At 53.4% G+C, this 21147-nt stretch overlaps 1 protein-coding gene across 2 annotated transcripts; it reads right to left on the bottom strand.

Moving 5' to 3' along the window:
- Positions 1–8477: 8477 nt before the first annotated feature.
- On the bottom strand, positions 8478–18597 carry LOC123025904 (galectin-4-like). Of its 2 annotated transcripts, XM_044435045.1 has the most exons (12): positions 18553–18597; positions 15321–15409; positions 14599–14800; positions 13933–14067; positions 13407–13445; positions 13206–13247; positions 12393–12395; positions 12240–12281; positions 11321–11350; positions 11131–11219; positions 10100–10262; positions 8478–8668 (listed from the first exon to the last, which is right to left on the bottom strand). In XM_044435045.1, the coding sequence occupies exons 1-12, from the start codon at positions 18595–18597 to the stop codon at positions 8522–8524; spliced, it is 1026 nt and encodes a 341-aa protein (XP_044290980.1). In that variant the 3' UTR covers positions 8478–8521. The 2 variants fall into 2 exon arrangements, with proteins under 2 accessions (XP_044290980.1, XP_044290981.1); XM_044435046.1 differs by lacking the exons at positions 12240–12281; positions 12393–12395.
- Positions 18598–21147: the final 2550 nt, after the last annotated feature.

Below are 21147 nucleotides of genomic sequence, written 5' to 3' on the forward strand. Positions count from 1 at the left end.
ACAATCTGAATGGCACCCATTCCTGCCGTGTAAAATAAAACTAGAAGTTGTTTTTATCATGGGAGAAGCATTTAAGGACTGAGCCAGGACTCCTTCTGCCATAAAGACGCTACTTGGTGCTGCCCACCTCAAGGAGCCATTTCATCTGCCTCTTGGTAGGTCAACTTGACGCGCTTTACCAGATTAATGTCGTGGAAGAGGCTCTCTGGAGAGACCCCCTGCCTTCGCTTCATGGCCCCCGCAGATAAGCTGCTTTGCCCTCAAGCCAGTTCCCTTCTCCCCATGTCTCCATTTCATATTCCAGGGTTCTGGTGCGGGAAAATAAATTATGTAAAGCAGAAAGGAGGTCTTGCCAAATTCCCAATCCTCATCGCAGAATTGCTCCTTCCCATGGTGCTGAGTGCAGGTTGCTTGATTCCAGGAAGCCCGCTGTGCCCCCAGTTCGCGGCGGCTTAACGCACTCGCCAGCCTGCCCTGGATGCGGGGATGTGATTTCTGCCTGCGTTGCTGCTTTCCCAATTAAAGGCCACTTTCTCGAGTTTGATGTCTCCATCCATCTCCAAGAAGCGGATCTTCTTTGGTGAGAGTCGGTGGTCAAACTCGCAAAGAAACGTGTCGTTCTCCATTATCTGGCAAAGAAAAAGGCCGTGTGATGGATGAGCCTGCAGGCCCTCAAAATGTCTCGTACTGGGCGAAATGCTTGTGTATCTGCTAAGGACCCCGTGCTTTCTCTGGATTGTGAGGCTCTTATTTAAGGGACCGGAATGACCCCAGCAGTCTGTGGTCTGAAATGCATCTATACCCGTCCCTTCCAAACCAGCCTGCTTGGTCCTTTTGTCCCAAGCACCGGGTTATTAATGGTTTGTGGACTCAAGCCAGGGGAGGGTCTAAGCTTCCACTGCAACAGACCATTTCATACATGGGCCCATCAGGTGCGTTAAAGCTACTGCCTGCGAATTCTGCAAGTCAGACACACCTTGGTGCACGGCTAGCTGGGCAGGAAAACTTTGGGGATGAAAGATCTAGGAGGCGGGACACAACTCTTGCCGTGTTCGCAGTATGTTGAAATGCTGCCACGGGGAGCTGTTCCGCAGGAGGCCAAGGGTCCATCCTGGACCACCATTCTGCTCACACCATGCCCAGCCAGCTGCCTCAGTGGGGAACCCCCACATGGCACGTGAGGGCAGCGGCCCCCTCCCACCCAAGTTCCCCAGCAACCGTGAGCTGGATCTGGCCCAGCCGCATTCCCCAAGCACGCGCCCTTTCACCGATCTGCCAAATTTTCACCAATCATCTGGCTGTTGGCTTTGGCACAGTTCTCCCGGCTCCTATCGTGCAAGATTGGAACGTCGTTTGAAGGCCTCCTGGCTGTAAAGCTGAAGTGGAGGTGCACTGGTATTTTGGCCCTACCTGACTCCAGAATGTGGCCCTGAAATGCTGCTCCAAAACGGACGCCAGCCTTCAGGCCTCAAGAAGTTTGATGCATCAGCCCTCCTCCTGTCCCAACTGAAATGCCTCGCTCAGCCCTGAGCGCTGCAAAAAGCTCAAAGAGCGTTAACTTTCCCTGCCCAAAAATGAACCTCTGGGCTGCATCTCAAGAGGCGTCGTCTCCCTCACTGCACCCCAGTTCCTGGGATAGGACCCGTGTCCCTGATCCAAGCACCAGTTGTGAAATCACCTTGAAGCCTTTGCTGGTGACAATGAATTGCATCTTGAAGCGCTGTCCTTGCCGGATGTGGGTTGCCGTCTTCTTCTCTTTCCCCCACTCTCTGTCGGTGAAACTGTTGAAGACTGCCACGGCAGAGGAAGACGGGGGTCCCTCGAAGCTGAGCTTGAACCGCAGGGGGATGCTGGCTCCACGGAACTGGCCATATGCAAAGTCCACCTGGAACCTGAGCGAGAAGGTGGGAGAGCCCAGTCACCCGGGTGTTTCCGCAGCCTTTCCTCCCTTCATTCACCCTGGAGTTGACCTCTGGGGATTGGTTTGCTTCCTGAACCTTTCTTTCATTTCTATGCTGCCCGGAGCCACCTTCACCTCCCTTCTAAACCTCACAACAGCCTGTGAGGGAGGCTGGCGAGAGTTTGCGGCCGGCTCCAAGTTACCCAGCGAGTTGAGTGGCCGGGTGGCATCCAGGCCCTGGATCCCTGCACTGCTGCTCTTTCCTGCTCTGGACTGTGATGGAGGGAAGGGTGACCTGGTAGATGTTGTGCGCCAGGTAAGCTCACATTAAAGGCACAGGAGCTAAGCCAGAAAGAAGAAATACAGAGCGGGGGCAGTTTAGTCTCAGCTTTCTTCTGAGCCCAGGGTTGCTTAGGCCTAGGACTCCCGTCAGCCCTCAGCAGCATAGACGACAGCGAGAGATGGGGAGCTGCCGGCTAAAATGCCTGGAGGGGTTCGCCCAGACTCCTCTCGTAGCCTCATTTCCTAAATGCGTCTTCATCGCTGAAAAGACCGTTGGGCCAGGATGGCCGTGAAGCCTGACTCGCTGCCTGTTTTGGCAAACGCTGGCTTTCATCCGGCACGCAGAGGAGTCCCTGCACCACCGCTGGCATGAGGCGGGAGTGGGGAGTACAGACTTGCCCTAAATTAAGCCCTGCAAATTAGCAATTCCCTCCACCTACATAACCAGTGCAGCTCACTGAATTGGTTTCTATGCTGATAGGGCTGGGGCTGAGTTACCCTTTGCTCTGCAGGGGAATGACGCCTTCCAGTAGCATCCAGGACTCCGGATCGAGTCCAAACGGGATGGCTCGATAATACGGCATCTTCTGTAAGGGAGAAAAAAGGGGGCATGTATCAGTTCTCGCCCCGCCCCCCCCATGTCTCTAGTCCTCTTGAGGACAGGAAAGAACCTCGCCTCTCAAAACCAAAACTTGTTGCATTTCCTTCTCCTTTCCGAGTGGCGCTTTAGCCACAAACGGCGCTACAAACGGACTGCACCCTCGGAATGCCCAGCCAAGATCGCTGGCTGGAGGATTGTGGGAGTTGTAGTAAAGCGCCTGGAGGCCACCAGATCAGAGAATGCCGCTTTAGGAAATAGGTTCCAACTGCCTCTCATCTCAGCACTGGATGCAATGACGCAGCAGGACAAAGGCAGAGGAGCGAGTGAATGGCCAGAATCACCGCTTGAGTTTCATGGCTACACAGGGATTTAAACCCAGGTCTTTGGTCTGAGCCAAAAGCTGTATCCGCAGCACTCCTGTGACATCCCTCTTGCTGCCTCAAGTGACTTGTGCCAGAAAGCAGGTGTCTTCTCTTCTGGTTTGGTTTAGCTCAGGCCCGGTGTCCTCTTTGCTCTTCTGCCCTGCCTGGCAGTGAGCTTCGGTATTTCCTGCGGCACGGACACAAAGCTCTCCTTACCCGTGAGTTCACCCCCATCTAAGCCTCTGTTTCCTCAAAAGCAGGACATGGGTTTTAAAACCTCTTCGTTCCCCTCTGAGGGTTGTTCCAGGGACCAGTGAATGAGTCATGCAAGCAAAAACCTTCCCTGCAAGACGGGACTGGCACATCCTTCCCTCCCCCTCCCCAAATCGTGTGCTGTCGCAATCTTAGAAGGCGCATTATTCCGAGGAATGCCTCCGATGTTACCAATCAGGCTGATGAGATCCGTTCCGGTGAGAGGTGCACTGGGTTTGTTTTGCTTTCAAAAATTCCAGTGAATAGTTGAGAAACCCTAAGTCCACCTCAGTTCCTCCTTTCTAAAATTAGAAGGGAAGGAAACGGAGGAATGGTCCCCGCGACACGAGGAGAAAGAGGTCCTTTGCGTGATTGAGCACAGCACCGTCTCGCCTGCAGGGCTGCCTGCATTGGCACTGGCTGTTTCACAGCAGCCTCCCGTGGGAGAGGATGGTTTCTACAGGGTAGCGTGACACAGTGGTTAAGGACGTCAGCCAGAAAGCATTTCCCTCTATTGCCACCTTGCACTTAAATTGAGCGTCCGGCCTCAAGCTAGAGATTGCGACAAAAGGTTATGTACCCAGTGAACTTCTCATGGCTCTTCCTCCCTTTCACCAAGAAGCCTGGGGCCTGTATTTTGGGGCGGGGGTTTCTGAAAGGTGGATAGGGCAGGGGACTGTCTCTTAACAACCCCCAGTCCCAGGTACATGTGCGGGGGCTTGTTGTTCCTCGCAAAATTGTGCCCAACCCACCACACGTCCCCATGGACAGCATTCCTCCAGGCTCTCCTGGCCTCCACCATCCCCCGGAGCCCACCCACCACCCCAGTGACCCCATCCAGCCACCTCATCCTCTGCCGCCCCCTTCTCCTCTTGCCATCAATCGTTCCCAGCATCAGGGTCTTCTCCGGGGAGTTCTTCCTTCTCATTAGGTGGCCAAAGTATTTGAGTTTCATCTCCAGAAGCTGGCCTTCTAAAGGGCAGTCAGGACTGACCTCCTCTAAGACTGACTGGTTTGATCTCCTCACAGTCCAAAGTGGCTACTGAGCCATTTTAAACCAGTGGTGTGACTGAGATGTCAGACATTTCAAACCTCTTCAAAGTGGACCTATAGCCAGCTCTACGAAGGGTGCCGTGCCGCATCCAGTTAGGTAGGACAGAGCCCTGCTTCTCCCAGGATGTCCCAGCCGCCATAGCCTTTTGTCTTCTGCCTAAACATGCATCAGAAGATGCCCCTCATACACCTGACCCCAGACCTGCAATAGCTGACTGGAACACACTGAGCATTCTGGGACTTTTTCCCATAATCCCCCAGCAATGTTGTCATCCAAGTGTCTAGAGGGTGTCAACTTGGGGAAGGATGAGATTTAGGAGCTTTAAACAGGGAGACCTAACTGTCTACAAGAACATCTAGCATTACTATTTTTTAACCATTTAAAGCAAGCACACAATGCATACTTAAAATGTCGACTGTCTATGTACGATCTCACATAGCAGCCGTGCTCTGCAGCTATTCATGTTAATTGCACGGGATTTTCACTATGGACTGCAAAGCACTGCTTGGCCTGGCACCTCCGGCATCCTGGGAAAGTCCATCTGAAGGTGGGTGGGGACTGGCTGCACCACTTGCTGAAAATGCCTCCGCGCTGTTCAGTGCAGGGAGCAGGAATAGACTGGTTCCAGAACTGGTTTCTGGTTGCAGCCCAGGTGCAGTGTTTGTAAGAGAGGTGCCAAAAATGAGGGCACAGGGAGGGGAACCCCAAAAAGAAAACTCTGGTAGGCTGCTTTGACACTGGGAGGGAAAACCCACATTGATTGATGCCACTTAATCCAGAGAATGGTGGGTGGCTAATCTCGAACTTCCGCCTTCCAGAGTAACCACCCAGTTTGCTGTGAAAGAAGCTGTGGGTTGCTTCTGCCTGCGAAGCCGCCTCCTTGCCTGTCAGGCCGCTGGTCCGTACAACCCAAGATGGGCTGCTGGTTGCAGCTTGCCTGAGAATTTTGATCAGAGATGCCAGAGTCGGAACTGGATCCGGCACCTTCCGTGTGCAAAGCAAAAGTGTCGCCAAAAATTCTGGGGCCTTCGGGGGCACCCATGTGGCCAGCCGGATGTCCCTGGAAAGCCAAGCGGGCCGGCATTCCACAGGTCAGCCTCCTGCAAGCCAGAGCCCTTCTCCCGTGCGGGGCTGCAGATCCTGCCCCTTCCCCTCTGGCCACAGTGGGCACAGAAAACCTGGGGCAGAGCAAGGGGCAAGTGAGGAAGCAGGTGGCAAAGGGGAAGGGGGGGCATGTCCAGGGGGCTCTTGTCTGCAGGCTTGTCCTGCTGGGCGGGGGCTGCCAGCAGGGGCCTGTCTTAGACATCGGCCCTCAGTCAGCTGCCCTGATGCACAGGGAACAGGGGAGCTTCTGTGTCTTTCGAAGGATGTAGGGGAGAGACGCTGGGAAAGTGCAGTTCCTCAAGGCTGGGGAAGCAAGCTGAGTTGCTCCTCCGGAGGGCCGGAGACCTGTCTCTCCCTGGCATATCCGATCATCGAGGGCTCTGTGTCGATCTTGGCACCTTGTTCCGGCGTGCCTCCTGCTGATTCCTCCCCTCTCCTCGCCTGCTGACTTCCTGGGCCTGGGCTGTGGCTTGCACCCTGGTCCCGCTGGGCACGGGCCCTCCTTGCCGCTCCACGCACTCAGGATGGCCCTTCCAAACCTGCTGTCCTTCAGGCATCGTGAGCTGCCGTTCCCAGTGAAGCCCAGCCAGTCACGCTAGCGTAGCCCAGAGTCAGCGTTCTCAGGTCCTCCCACACCCTCTCCTCTCGCCTCCACGGGCCAAGACGGAAAAAGGAAAGGGAAGCTATTCTGTACTCACAAAGGTCTCAAATTCGATCGCCATCTCGGTCGCACCTGCGCTGCAGGAGACATGCAAAAACGAGTCTCTCTAATTGCCAACCACCTCTTTTTATAGATGCAGTGCCAAGAAGTGATGCCGGCCCTCCTCTCCCCTCTGGGGCATCTTTCAGAGCGGCACAAGCACCCGCGCCCAGTGAGTCCGCGCTTACTCAAGAGCCCCATGAGGCTGATGTCACCGCGCGCGGGGTCAGCTGGTGCCTGAAAGGTCAGCGCTTCCAGGAGGGCCCGGTCCTGCGTAACCTTCCACAACCCGTGTGAGCCAATCTGGAGAGACGCAAATTCCCCTCGCCACAAGCTTGGGCAACAGCAAACGCCCAGCACCTAGAGGGGGGTGGCGATGCTCTTACTCAAAGAATTAATTAGGTCCTTGCCAAAGAGAGGAGAGTTTGCTCCGGTGGACCAGTTCCACGCATGGAACACCCAGTTCAAGCCAAGAAGGTTTTTTTTATCACAAGGCTGAAGATAATGGATGACTCCTTGTTTTTGAATGCTTTGACTGCAGGTGGAGCAGAACAGCTCAGTGCGTGAACTGGAAAGTCACTGGTTCAACTCACACCTGTGCCATGTCCTCAGTCCATTTCATTCCAGTGTTGCCCAGTAGCCAAACTCTGTACCACGTTCACAAAAACGGCAACCCACACGTGCAAAATAATCAAAACCCAATGTAAAATTTTAACATATGTGGTTAAAATACTTTAAAACAGCTACAGAATCAACCACGATAGGTTCCAGGGATCACAGAAGTAAGTCCTGACTTACCAGCCTTTCAGCGTTCTTTGAGTGTCCATAGCTGGATGGGGAACTCGGGTAGGCAGGGCTGACTTGGACTTTCAAAAAGTTTTTTGACAAAGCTCCTCACCAAAGACCCCTGAGCAAACTTAGCAGTCATAGGATTAAAGCGAGGTCAGTAACTAGATACAGAATAGAAAGCAGAGGGTGGTAATAAATGGCAATTTCTCTCCACGGAGGAATGTAACCAGTGCAGGGATCTGTACTGGGACCAGTGCTTTTCAACTTAATCCTAAATGATCAGGAATTAGGGGTGAGCCGTGAAGCGGCCAAGTTTGTGGATGGCACAAAACTATTAAGGGTGGTTAAGGCCACAGGGCATCCTGAGCGGCTCCAAGCGATCTCTCTCCAAGCTGGGACGATGGACACCCAAAGGGCCACGCATTTCAGTGTAAGCAACTGGGGCAAAAAGCCCACCTTCCAGTATCAGCTGGTGGGCGCTGAGCTGGCTGTGCCTAAGAACGGAGGCTGTGCTGGGTAGCGTGATGCGATGAAGTGTCGCCTTGGTCTGCCGCATGCTTCAGAAGCTCCCCTGCTGCCTCCCGGTGGGGCGGAAACAGTGCCCCCTTGCCTGTGCTGCAACAAGATGGGGGGGGGTTGGGGCAGGTGTGGGGGCCCTCCTCAAGCCCTCCGGCCCAGGCAGCAGAATGTCCCGGGGCACCCGGTGTTACATCTTCCAGGCCAAGTCCAGGTCAGGGATGTTCTGGGACCGCATCCCAATTGGGGATCGAAGGACTGATGGCTGACAAGATGGGGCATGTTTTTGCCAGAGGATCCACAGCCAGTTGCTACACCTGGCAGGCGCACCTCAACTTTTCAGGACAGGGGGGGCACAGGAGGCAGGAGAGCTGGGGGGAAGGGGCATAGCCACCTAGGGAAGCCCTAGCCCCCGTCTCCAGACTCGGGGGGTCCGACAAGCCTGCAGACTTTGCTCTGGTGATGCAGGCGTAGAGTCTGGGCATGAAAAAGTGATGCTCTGCAGAGCATGGCGTGGTGTGTCAGGGGGTGTCTGGCAGATCCGTGGACCGCCCCCCCTCCGCCCCTGCTGCTGGCCACTGGGACGGGCAGAGAGAAACCAAGCGATGAAATGAGCAGACGGCCCCTGAATTTAGGACTCCTGCTGGGCAGTTTTGCTTTGGAAGACTCAGCTAAGGATTCCCAATGTTGCCCTTCTGATGCTTCAGACTACAACGCCCCTTAGCCCCTTATAGCATGGCCAATAGTCGGGGATGATGGTAGTTGCATTCCAAAGCATCCAAGAAGCAGAGGTCTTGTCCTATCTGTACACAGAAGCAAGACAGTTGCCACCTTTGGTACGAAACATTTATTGATGCTGCCCATGAGAACTGCACCGCACGCTCATGCCGAGGGCCGATCCCAACACCGGCGGGGGGGCGTGTGTGCGAGCATGTCCCCCTCCGCCTCGTTTCTCCCAGGCTCAATACTGGATGTATGAGAGGTTCACGTCCCCATCGATCTCAAGCATGTTAATTTGCTGGAAGTTGTGGAAACGATGGTTGAAGTCGAAGAGGTGCTGGCCGTTGGCAAAAACTTTGAACCGGTGGTTGCCACAACGGATGGAGAGCTGTAGGGGAGGGGGAGAGCAGGCATTAGATGGCAGGAACATGGCCGTGGCGCCCTGCCCCCGGGAATCCTGGGAACTGTAGTCCACTGGCAATTCTCTTAGTTCCCAAAGGCTCTCCCATGAAACTAAATGCTTCCTAGCAAAGGGGAAGACAGACATTTGAACCATCTGAATCTAGGCCTCGGCAGAACAGTGCTGAATTTTTATTTATTTATTTATTTATATCCTGCCTTTTTCCTACAAAGGGCTCAAGGCAGCTTACATCATCCTCCTCCTCCATCTTATCCCCACAACAACAACCCTGTGAGGTAGGCTGGGCTGAGAGTCTGTGACTGGCCCAAAGTCACCCAGTTGGCTCCATGGCCAAGCGGGGACTCGAACCCGGATCGTCTGAGTCCCAGTCCCACGGTCTTAACCACGGCACCACACTGGCTCTCATAAGAATTCACTGCCTGGAGCATTCTAGGTGTGGTAGGAACAAGGGAGGCCCTTAGATGGATAAGAACTTTATTTCGGTCAAAGACCAACTCCGTTAGTGAGGCCCTTCCTTCCTAAATGGGACCAAACCATTCGCATGGGAAAGGTTTTGTGTTACGCAAAACCCAGGGTTCCAGTGCGAAGGTCAAGCTTTGCCTGCCTTTTGTCAAAGGAGGCAAATGTTTTCTAAAACAAGAAGGAGATATTAAAGGGAAATTACTTGAACTGCCACCTCATCTTAACCCATGGGGGGCAGAGCTCTCAGGGAGTTGAAAAAAAATCTAAACTTGTGTGGGACTGCAGATTTGGTTGACCTTGCTATTTTCCAAAGGTTGTATACGTTGGTTTTATTCTCTTTTGAACTTAGGGTTTTTCAGTAGGTCAAGCTGTATTGTTGTATTCTATGGTTTTCTGATTTCCCTTCCCAGCCACTTGAAGAGCTTTAGCTAATGGCAGAAGAGACACAGAATAAGCAGAAAAGGCACCCCAGTTTCCTTCTCAGGTCCTACCCAGAAGAAAGCATGACCTTTTGATTTGGGGAACAAACCAAGGATGTCCAAAGACATTTTGCAACCTGAAGTGTGGTAAGGGCACCCCAGCCTGGCCACAATTTACCCAATTTTCTTAGAAACACTGTCCATGCACTGTCAAATGTAGCTTTGCAACCATGAGGACTGGAAAGTTGGTTCTAATAAACTCAAGACAATCAGGCAACTGGATTCAGAGTCCAGAATAAAAATCTTCATGCGCTGTTCACTGAATACACCCACCCTGGGATATGATCACTGACACAAACATGTTCCGATGCACCTGTCATCAGGACCAGGACATGGGTAGTTTCCCCGAGAGGTAGCCCACACCCCTTCCAGGGGAGGGCAGCAGCAAACACAGGACCACTACCCCCCCGCCCCCCTTCTTCTTGGACTCGAACTCAGCGCCTTGGAGAATACTCACATCAAAGTACTGTCCAGGCTGAAAGGGGTTAAAGGACAGCTCCCGCTCTTCCGGACCCCAGTTGCCGTTCAGGAGGCTGTTCCGCACCACCACACGCTCGTCCATGCGGGGGTTAATGTGCAGGGCGATGTCCTGGGGGCCGGCTTTGAAGTTGATGTGGAATCTGGGCAGAAAGGGGCACCCGCAGTGAGGTCCCGAGCCACGGTCTCACCCCTTGTGCACCACTCCGGGTGCCCCTTTGGTGGGAATGCATGCGCCGGCCTTGTGCAGCCGGCTCCCGGGCTCTGGAATTTCTTGCCTGGGGAGGCGAGGTCCCAGCACCATGTGAGACCTTACCCCCGGCTCTGTCCCAAGCAGGTGGCAGCAGCCCTGCCCGAAGGAAGAGATCCAGCCCTTTCTTCTCTCTTGGACTTAAGTTTTTTGGGACCTCATCCTGAGCATGTTTAGACAGAGAAATGGCAGGAGAGCACTGGGCGTTGTGGGACCCTTTGAATGCCTAAACATGCACCAGGTTTGGTTCACTGTCCATCTGCCCCACCTGTTCTCACTATGACGTTCTAAATATGCTGGCTGGAAAACGTTCGGAATTATCGTCTGTTTTCTCTCTCTTGAAACATGCGCAAGACTGTACTCTGATTGCTCTTAAACTAATTTTGCTGCTTTATTTTGCCATGTTTACAGTGCTTTTGGCAGATTCAATCTTTTCATACTGCTGGTTTTATTACAATTGTGTATATATAATTGTTGTTGTTATTTTAAATTATAAACCATCTGGAAAAATAAAGCTATCCGGAGACAGTGCAGGGACTCAACCGGCTAAGGCTCAAACTTGGGTTCCTTGGCTCCTAATTTGCCATCCCGGCCAGATTACAGAGCAGAGAATCACCTGGACCTTATGGCAGAAGGGACAGTGGTCCCAATGGTTAGAGCACAATCAATTTTTCTCCTCCTACCTCCACCCTGTGGTCTTGCAGGTACCCCAGCAGGCAATTAATTCATGAAATACATTCATGTAGAAATGGAGTGATTACCTTTTACCATTAGGTGGCACAAACCCTTTCAGGACAACAGTGCTCTTGGATCCCAGCCCTCCAGCGAGGTTCCCCCGGTAGGGCACTTGCTGAAAAAGAGACGTTAGATCCATCACGCTTGGATGCAGGAGAGAGGGTCAGCACCCCGAGCAGCTGCGGAGACCGCGCGAGCGAGTCTGGCTCCACTTACCGGGTGGTAGGCAGTCGGGGCGGACATCACCTGTGCGGGGAAGAAAGCCAGAGATGTCAGGCGCCAGCCCTGCCTCGGCGCCTGGGGAAGGGCTCTCAGACCCAGGGAAGGGCAGTGCCGAAAAGCTTTCAATAAACGCGCTCCGTCAACTTACCACCAGCAGCCATTGCAGGTGGCTGTGCCTCTGGAGGCCTTTCCACCAGCTCCACCCGCCAAGACCTAAGACCCCCTCCGGCCACTTCATGCCTTTCCCCCCGTGTATTGAGACTTCTTGGATTATAGACCTTTGGTGTGAAAGCGAGTCTCTCGAGATGGATGCTTTTAAAACTCTGTTCTTGCCGTTTACATCGTTTGAATCGCATTTCATGGTGAGCGACGGATTTGCTTATGATTTTTATCCGCGTTGCCTGAATGATTGTAGGCATTTTGGGCAGAAAGGCAGAGAACCAGTGGAAGCGGTCAATCAGTGCGCCACCCTGCAGCCACAGTGCTGAGCTAAGACAGAGTCTGCGAATTTGCCCCTTCGATGAAGCTGTTTTCCAAGGCAGCTTTTTGATTGCTCATTTATTTGCAGATTATTTGCAATTTCTCTCCCTGGTGGCCATTCCGCATTAATTTAAGCCATGATACGCATGCAGGGAAAGGAGCAAACCCCCCACAAAAACCTGCAAGAACTCTATTGAGAAAAACATACATGAAAACCATTCCAGAAGTAGCGAGCTATCAGCCAAGCCCTTGCTCCAGAGTCAGCCTGCATTCGGCCTTGGAGTTAAATATATTCTGGCTGGCTGGGGAATGGCAAGTGTTGCAAGGCTTCCTAAAATTTAAACAGGCATAAGATTGTGCCCTTAGCCTGTCTGCTGCTGTTGTGGTTTTTGCAGGGGGTGTCACACTGACACTGATTATTCCAAATACTTACAGGAAGGTTTGGCACTCCGTACCCATATTCTGGTGTCATGGCCTAGAAAGGATGTATTGTGAGGTGGGGACCACACGGCCCCAGGAAGGTCGGCGCTGATCCCAGAGGTGCCTCCATCTGCTCTGGGGGAGCTCTGCCCATTTCAGCACCAACACCCTGGTATTGGTAGGACTCGCACTCTTTGGTCTGGGTGTGTTATCTCTGGGAGCTACGGAGACAGGCGGAAACCCTGCCATGGGTGCCACCACAACATGGCTGCCATGGGAGGTGGGGCTAGTCACAGGGGACATGTAACTAGCCCAAACGGCTGGGGCGAGGCGGAGGCGGGCTCCGAGCACCCACACGCTAAAAGCCGAAACAGGAAGCCTGCACCTCCTCTGGACACGGAGCCTTCGGCACCTGCGCGAACCAAGTTCGCAGAAAGCAATGGCCTTTTCTGCTCCTGGGTCGTGCACAGCAGCCCAAACCTTCCCTCCTGCACACTCGCCGGTCTCTTTCAGTATTGCAGAGCTGGGTGTTGAGAAAGGTGACAGGGGTGCCATGGGATGTACCCCGATTTCGATCCTATCCTGCCCCTCACCTGACATATTCTGCCTATTTGCAGGACGGTTTGAAGAGCCGTAACCCCCATCTGGCATCATGCCCTAAGAAAGGGCCGGCTCTAAGGTAGGAATCGCTCCTGCTTCCGGGACCGAGTTTAAGAAAGCCGGAACTGAATCCGGATTCAGCACCATCTGGGGTTGGACTAAAACGCTTGATCCACCCTGCAAGCAGAGACCCTGTGCCACCAAATATGCAAGGCCGTCTCAGCTCAGAGCAACCGGCAGGTTTGGGTGGGAAAAGGCCCGCGACTCCCAGAGCCGTAGGCCGGCTTCCCTGCCTGGACCTGCACCGTTCATCCGCTGGCGGGACTGATCCGGACCTTCCCGGGTTCTCCCACCCTGCCTGTTTATTCTGTGTACTTACAGGAAGGTTTGGATTTGGGTATCCAGAACCGGGCGCCATGCCCTACAGGAGAGAGAGAGAGAGGTCTTAATACGTGAGTCGCTCTTGGGATATGGACTGAGATCGGGGCAGAAATGGAACCTGATCCGGATCCTGGGATCGCCCGCTAATCCAGGCACTGCCCTGTCGCCCCGTTCAGGATTATTTTCTCGACCTACTCACCGGCATTGCCATCGGCGGATAGCCTTGGGGAGGCATCCCCTGTGCCAAGAAAAGAAGCAGAGGTAACATCAGCAGGGAAGGCCAGCCAGAGCAGCCGGGTGCCCTATTTTATAGAGGACTGGCCTCTGTCTGAAGGGAAGTCTGGTCCAAGTTCAGCTTAACGATAAAGAGCCGTCTTAGAGGCCTGGGAGTGCCCACAGCCACCTGCACCTGGACGGTGAACTGAGCAGCTATTTCCACGTAAATTCACGCCCGAATTAATTCTGCAGCTATCGCACCTTTAAGCCAACTCTGTGCTCTCTTTCTGAGTGGTGTGCTTAGTGTGCAATCGGGGCTGCTCTGGCGCAGGTGGCCGGATGCACCCTCACTGCTCCGCCACACAGGTGGTCGTTGCCTGCTGGGCCCGGGAGTCATTGGTTCTCCAGCTCTGGGTGCAGCACTCCAGTTTAAAGAGGAAAATGCCGAAAATGCCTTCTGGGGGTGGCATCTTCGGGAAGCCCCCTTCTTGGCCCGTCAGGATACTCACCCCAGGTCCCATCATGGCCCCTCCCATGAGATTCAGGGACTGCAGCTCCAGGTCTCCATCAGCATTCAAGACCTGCACATGCTCAGGAGGGATCCGGTGCTCGAAGGTGCAAAAGGGGTTCCTATCCACCAGGATCTGCCGGGGTTGCAAAGACAAGCGGCTGGATCACTATGCGTATGGCCAGCTTTATCCCTAAGGGCCAGGCTAGGCAGCGCTCGCACTTCAATCATCCTTACAACAATCCTGGGAAGCAGGGCCAATCATGCCCATTTTACAGGTGGAAAAACTAAGGCCAAGAACAATGCCTCACCCCCGTTGAGTCTGTGGCTACATGGACCTGGGTCCTAGCCGTGCCTGTTTTTTCAAACATTCATTTTCAGCATGTCTACATTGGCCAATAATCAAAGTTCTTTGGGAAGTGCACACTGTCCTTCTTCGTCGCGGCGACCTCGTCTTTCCTTTCCCGTCTTTCCTTTCCCACAGAACATACACAACTGAAAAATAAACTCACCTATGCGGAGGGGAAATACATGCACTTCTTTGCCCTGAATGGCTTTAACCCATGGCCACAGCATCTCGACTCCCAAGGGGGCCCAGTATTAGATGGGGGGCCCAGGCACATCCCCCCGCCTGGCACCTTCGGGGGGGGGGGGTGCAGCCACACACCTGGTAGCCGTCGTTGTTGACGATGAAGACGACCTCGAAGGGGTGCCCCTTCCGGAGCGGCATGCTCTGGATCTGCTCCTTCCCCCACGAGCCCCCCCGGAAGCTGTTCAGGACGATCTTGTCCTTGCCGTCGAAGCGCGGGTTGAAGTGCAGCGCGATGTCCGCCCCTTCGTGCCCCCCGCAGGAGAAGTTCACCCGGAACCTGCGAGCCAAGCCCCAAAGGTGAGGCCTTCCCTGATCCCACGGGCCCAAGCCCGCCGCCCCAAGCAGCCCAGCCCAGCCCGCAAAGCCCCCCGGTTCGGAGATGCGCGGCTTTTGCGCAGGTTTCCCCCTCCTCTGTTCCCACCGATCACCTTCGGCCTCGCCCACCCCGGCCCCCTTCACGTGCGCTGGAGCCTCCTCCCCTGAACACAACCTCGCGGGTCAAGGCAGGTTTCTAGTCCTCTTGACTCTGGGCACATGGTGGAAAAAACAGAAGGAGCGAGGTGTGGAAATCTCCGAAGGGAAACCACGAGGAGGAAGGGCTCGTGGCAGTCAGAGGTGTGGCGTGGCTGCTGGACGCCCGCACAGGTGGGGGCATCCAGGTAGGCAGGTAAGGTTCGCATGAAAGCGCCTCCACGCAGGGGGTTTCCGCTGCCCTCGGGGCGTTAGTCAAGATCTGGGCGGTTCGGGGAGAAGGTGCACGGGACAGCACCAGCGCTTTCTCTCGCGGAGCACCTTACCTCTTGGTGTGATGCGGGACCATCCCCTGCACATAGACGGACATCCCGGGGCGGAGCCCCCCAGGGACGGGCATGGAGTAGGGGAGGGGCTGGAAAACAGGGGGGGGGGCACACGGGTCAGACCATGCCAGCGTTTATTATTTATTTTATTTAAAACATTTCTATGCTGCCCCATTCGCCGAAGCCTCGGGGCGGCTCACAACAGGGCATCCCAGGCCCTGCGCCAGCTTTCACAGGGCTGGTCTCTCCCCTCCCCAGTCCCCAGAGGATAAGGCCAGTGGGAGCTGGAGGGGCTGCGGCTCTTGCATCATGAGCTTGAGGGAGGAGGAGAGCGCCTGAACATGTGCAGAGGGCCTTCAGTCATCACTGGCAGGAAATGAAGCTACATTATAAAACAGATGCTAAATGCACTTCTTGGGTTGGTCATGGGTAGAATGAAAGAGACAGAGTACAGATGCTGACGGCATCAGGAAGGCCAAGCCGAAATATATCCATTGGTCTTCTGGTCCAAGGGTGCTTAGTGGCCCTTGCAACTTTTGCAGTGGAACTTAGGGAATTCTTATTTGCTAAGAATTTCAGGCATCGTTGTAAAAACCCTTCAAATTTCTATTTATTTATTTAAAACATCTCTATGCCGCCCCATTCGCCAAAGCCTCAAGGCGGCTCACAACATAAAATTAAAATATAATACATTCAAAATATAAAACAAATTAACAATATAAAATAAGTCGCTCTGGCCAGATAAAATAAGCAAATAATATTAACAATTAAAATGACGTTTAAATAAAAAGCTCCCTTCTAGCTGTTTTCTAGCTCCCTTGATGGAGAGAGCATATTTGCCAACTGGATGGATAGCATCTGCTGAGAACTCAGAAGCTGGAGTGGTTGTCAAATAATATCTGTAGTGACTCAAAGGCAACTTTAATCCATATTTTTTCCTTTTTTAATTTAATGACGCACACAGCAGGAGTTTTTCCATCCCTCTTTTGAGGCAAAAGGGTCCAATTTCCCACCACCACCTTCATGCCTTTCTGATTGCATCAGAGATGTTATCATGAAATGGGGGTGCAAGGAGAGCTCGTGGATTAATGATTAACCCATCGAACGATGAAAGGGAGTTTGGGGCGAGGCCGGGCCTCGGGTTCAGGCTGCCAGCCAGTTCCGCCCTCGCCCTTGCTCACCTGGTTGGAATGGGGGAAGTGAGCGGCCGGGCACTTGGCTGGCTGGCTGCCCGCCCTTATCAGATCTGTTCATGCACAGGAGTGAAAACCGCGGGCAGGAAACAGCAGCAGCTGCCAACTCCAGCTGGGTCAGGCTGGTGAGACCAGGATCTGGGCACGCTCTTTGGCCAGCGGGGGCTGAGAGGCATGTGGGTCTTCGAGGGTGCAGCAGGCTGAGCCGCAGAGAACTGTATCCTAACTGATGCAGTTTATGAAGTGGATTTAGGGGCAATGGCTGTTTTAGTTTTTAAGGGCTTTAATTGTCCAATTGTGAGCCTCCTAGAGATGCTGTGGCACAACAGCCAGCATACAAGCGTTTCCCATAAAGCAATAATGAATAAATAACCCCGAACCAGAACCGGTGCAGCGTGGCAGTGTGAAAGCAGGGCTGCAACTCCGGAGAGTCTGTTTCTTTTCCCTGTTGGCCACTGGGTAACTCTGGGGCAGTCACTGACTCTGAGCCCCACCTGTCTCACAGGGGTGTTGGTGGAGGAAGCTTCCATACAACACCTTGAGTCCCTTGCTGGGAAAGGAAAAAAAGCTGGGAGAAAACTATAATACACTGTCACAGATTAAGAACTGCCCAGGGACAGGTGTCTCCAGGGCCAAACTTGGGCAGGAAGATTTGACTAGCAAATAGATGCAAATAGCATGCACCTGCCTCAGATCTCCTCCCAGGAGGAAACAAGGCAGGAATGGAGCAGGTACATGGGCTGGAAGGTGGCCATCAACTGGACACAAATGGCCGAGGATGAGCGATTGCTTTCAAACCAGACGCCTGATTTTTAAAAAGCACCTGCCAAATTTGCTGTTTTGAGCAAGTCTGTTACATCCTCCCAAGGGGAGCCCTGCAGCATCCGTTTGCCTGCAGAAGAACCCCGTGCGAAGGGACTATGGCAGAGGGTGGGGATAATGGGAATGGTAGGCCAACACCTCTGAAGGACACCAGGTTAGGGGAGGTTGGTGTACGTCATGCCTGGCCCAAACTTTGAGTGCCAGGGTTCGACTCCTGGTCCCATTGATAAAAAGGATGACCAAGCCCTGTGGAAATGGGAAATGCAGCTTCATTTATGGCACAATCCTGTGCATATTTCGACCGGAAAAGGTCTGAGCTCCCAGGATAGCTGGCTGGGCTGGGCCCGAACTTGCAGGACAATTTTCCACCAAAAAGTGCATGAGGATGCACCTTTAAGCACTTGAAAGGCCTAAGAGATGCGAAAAGCCTGCACATCTCCCTGGCTTATGTTTTAGTAAGGTGCTGCTTTTAAGCAGGATGTTAAAGCCGTCCCAGCTGCATTCTAAGGCAGAAAAGATGGGATATACATCCAGTGTTATCTTAAAAAGAATAACCCTACAGTGGCGTCATAGGGGTTCCTTGTGAAAAGTCGGCGGGGGGGGGATGGCCACTGTGTGAGCTCACCCATAAGGGGAGTGCGGGTGCCATATTGTGACAGAAACCGTCCTCCGGCCCCAGTGTTCCCCGTGCCCTTTCTGTCTAAACAGGCACAGAATTGCATTCTTCATTGGGAAATTTAGTGGACAGGACGCAGTAATTGATAGAATTCCCCATCGTTCCCACCCATGCTGCAGGATTGGAAAGAAGCCATACCCCAAGTTTTGGGGGGCCCTGGCAGTGCTGAGTTTGCCAGCATATCAGGAGGGCTGGATCCTCTGCTTTGGGGGAAGCAGCGTGTCCCCTGACTTGATCTCCAGGCACTGCAAGGCAATGCAGGATTTAGGGTTGCCCAGGTCTCATACTCCAGCAAACTAGGAAGCCAGCAAGCTCTTCGCTAGAAAAAAGCGCAGGAAGTTACTTATTAATAGAACTCTGTAGTCATTTCAGTAGAAAGTAGTTTTGTGGATGAAGAAAAGCGAAGCAAAAGGGATCCTGGAGGTTGTGGTAATGACTCCAAAAATGCTTCAGTCCAGCCCACTAAAACATCAGCACCACTGCATTTTAAATGGCCTTTCTGGGCAAACAGTGGATCCGGGAGCCGGAGGGGGGCACTCACCGGGTTGAAGGTAGGCATGTATCCTGGTGCCGGGACGAAACTCATGGTGCTGCAACTGCTGCGTCGGCGCTGACTCAGAGTCCAGAGCGGGCGGTGAGGAGTCCTGGCAGGTCCCAGGAGAAAGCCTTTATAACGCGGGCCGGAAGGGCTGGAACGCCCAGGAGGCGGCTCCGGTCCACCCACCGCAGCTGGAAGAAAGTTCATTGCACTACGTAGCAGCGCCCCACCCCGGCTGCTCCCCACGGAAAGCCTGGGGATTTTGCTGCTCTTCTGGCACGGCCCAGCACAGCGATGGTGAGCCTTTTAGAGACCAGCTGCCCAAACTGCAACCGAAAACCCACTTATTTATCGCAAAGTGCCAACACTGCAATAAAACTGGAAAACTGAGGGTTTAGTTTAGAAAAAACACTTCACAGCCAGCCCAAGCAAATCTGTATGTATGCATCCTTGCAGGGCACTGACCGGGCATGCGAAAGCCCGGACGAGTCGTGGCTCGTGACATCACCGCCTGGCGCCACTGCTCCTTTCCGAGCATGCGGTGGTCCATATGGGCGCTGTTATCCGATGCTCGGCTGCTGGGGCGATGCTGGGGCACCTTGGCTTGCATGCCGACATAGCGGGCTCTCCGTGCCTGCGGTTGCACGTGTGCCAAAGCTTCGCCACCAAAGGGCAAACCCAACCCTGGTGCGCTCCTCTCACCCTAATAGAGGGGTAAAGTTCCACTGAAAAGAGGGCGATTTTGAAAAGTCCTTCCTTGAGTAGGTGTCTCTGCACAGCTCATCATCTCTGCCCATTCTAAACACATTCCAGCCATAAAAATCGCGCCAGGACACCTCGTTTTCCTAACCCTAACCCTACCCTGGTGCACAGCCCTAACCCTAATATGGGGGCAAAGCTCCATTGAAAAGAGGCCGATTTTGAAAAAGTTGTCCTTGGGTAGGTTTTTCTGCACAGCTCACCATTTCTGCCCATTCTGAACACATTCCAACCATCAACATCCTGCCAGGAGACCTCATTTTCCTAACCCTAACCCTACCCTGGTGCACACCCCTAACCCTAATATGGGGGCAAAGTTCCATTGAAAAGAGGGCGATTTTGAAAAAGCCTTCCTTGAGTAGCTTTTTCTGCACAGCTCACCATTTCTGCCCATTCTGAACACATTCCAACCATCAAAATCCTGCCAGGACACCTCCTTTTTCGAACCCTAACCCTACCCTGGTGCACAGCCCTAACCCTAATATGGGGGCAAAGTTCCATTGAAAAGAGGGCGATTTTGAAAAAGTTGTCCCTGGGTAGGTTTTTCAGCACAGCTCATCATTTCTGCCCATTCTGAACACATTCCAACCATCAGATTCGCGCCAGGACACCTCCTTTTTCTAACCCTAACCCTACCCTGGTGCACACCCCTAACCCTAATATGGGGGCAAAGTTCCATTGAAAAGAGGGCGATTTTGAAAAAGTTGTCCTTGGGTAGGTTTTTCAGCACAGCTCACCATTTCTGCACTTTCTGAACACATTCCAACCATCAAAATCCTGCCAGGACACCTGGTTTTCCTAACCCTAACCCAACCCTGGTGCACAGCCCTAACCCTAATGTGGGGGCCAAGTCCCATTGAAAAGAGGGCGATTTTGAAAAAGTTGTCCTTGGGTAGGTTTTTCAGCACAGCTCACCATTTCTGCCCATTCTGAACGCATTCCAACCTTCAAAATCGTGCCAGGACACCTGGTTTTCCTAAGCCTAACCCTACCCTGGCGCACAGCCCTAACCCTAATATAGGGGTAAAGTGCCATTGAAAAGAGGGTGATTTTGAAAAAGCCTTCCTTGGGTAGGTTTTTCTGCACAGCTCACCATTTCTGCCCATTCTGAGCACATTCCAACCATCAAAATCCTGCCAGGACACCTCCTTTTTCTAACCCTAACCCTACCCTGGCGCACACCCCTAACCCTAATGTGGGGGCCAAGTTCCATTGAAAAGAGGGCGATTTTGAAAAGGCCTTCCTTGAGTAGCTTTTTCTGCACAGCTCACCATTTCTGCCCATTCTGAGCACATTCCAACCATCAAAATCCTGCCAGGACACCTGCTTTTTCTAACCCTAACCCTACCCTGGTGCACACCCCTAACCCTAATATGGGGGCAAAGTTCCATTGAAAAGAAGGCGATTTTGAAAATGCCTTCCTTGAGTAGCTTTTTCTGCACAGCTCATCATCTCTGCCCATTCTGAAGACATTCCAGCCATCAAACTCGTGCCAGGACACCTCGTTTTCCAACCCCGACCCAGTGGTGGCTTATGAGTCGCAGCCCGTCCTTTCCGAGCATGGCCACTATGCGCACTGTTACCCGATGCTCGGCTGCTGGGGCGACACGGCCCGCGTGCCGACAGAGGGGGCTCTGCATGCCGCTGCGGCACATGGGCCAGAGCTTCACCACCGCTGGCCCGGCAGCTAAGGCAAAGGGAGGGGGAAGCTGGCGGAGGGACTCGGACTTGCGGGCGCTTTCCTGGTCCTTTGCTGCTGCTTGCACCTTTAAGCACCTTGTGCAGGGAAAGCTCACACACAGAGCAGTATCTGATTTCACACATGTGGAATTTATGCAC

Source organism: Varanus komodoensis, unplaced genomic scaffold (genome assembly GCF_004798865.1).
Source record: "Varanus komodoensis strain SLA01 unplaced genomic scaffold, ASM479886v1 scaffold29_1, whole genome shotgun sequence".
NCBI classification, from domain to species: Eukaryota; Metazoa; Chordata; class Lepidosauria; order Squamata; family Varanidae; genus Varanus; species Varanus komodoensis.

Coding starts and splice junctions, on each gene's coding strand:
- LOC123025904 (XM_044435045.1), bottom strand. CDS start 18,597: ATGAGTTTCGTCCCGGCACCAGGATACATGCCTACCTTCAACCCG. Junction 14,801..15,320: donor GTCCCGCATCACACCAAGAG/GTAAGGTGCTCC, acceptor CTTGGCTCGCAG/GTTCCGGGTGAACTTCTCCT. Junction 13,446..13,932: donor GGGCCATGATGGGACCTGGG/GTGAGTATCCTG, acceptor TTCTTGGCACAG/GGGATGCCTCCCCAAGGCTA.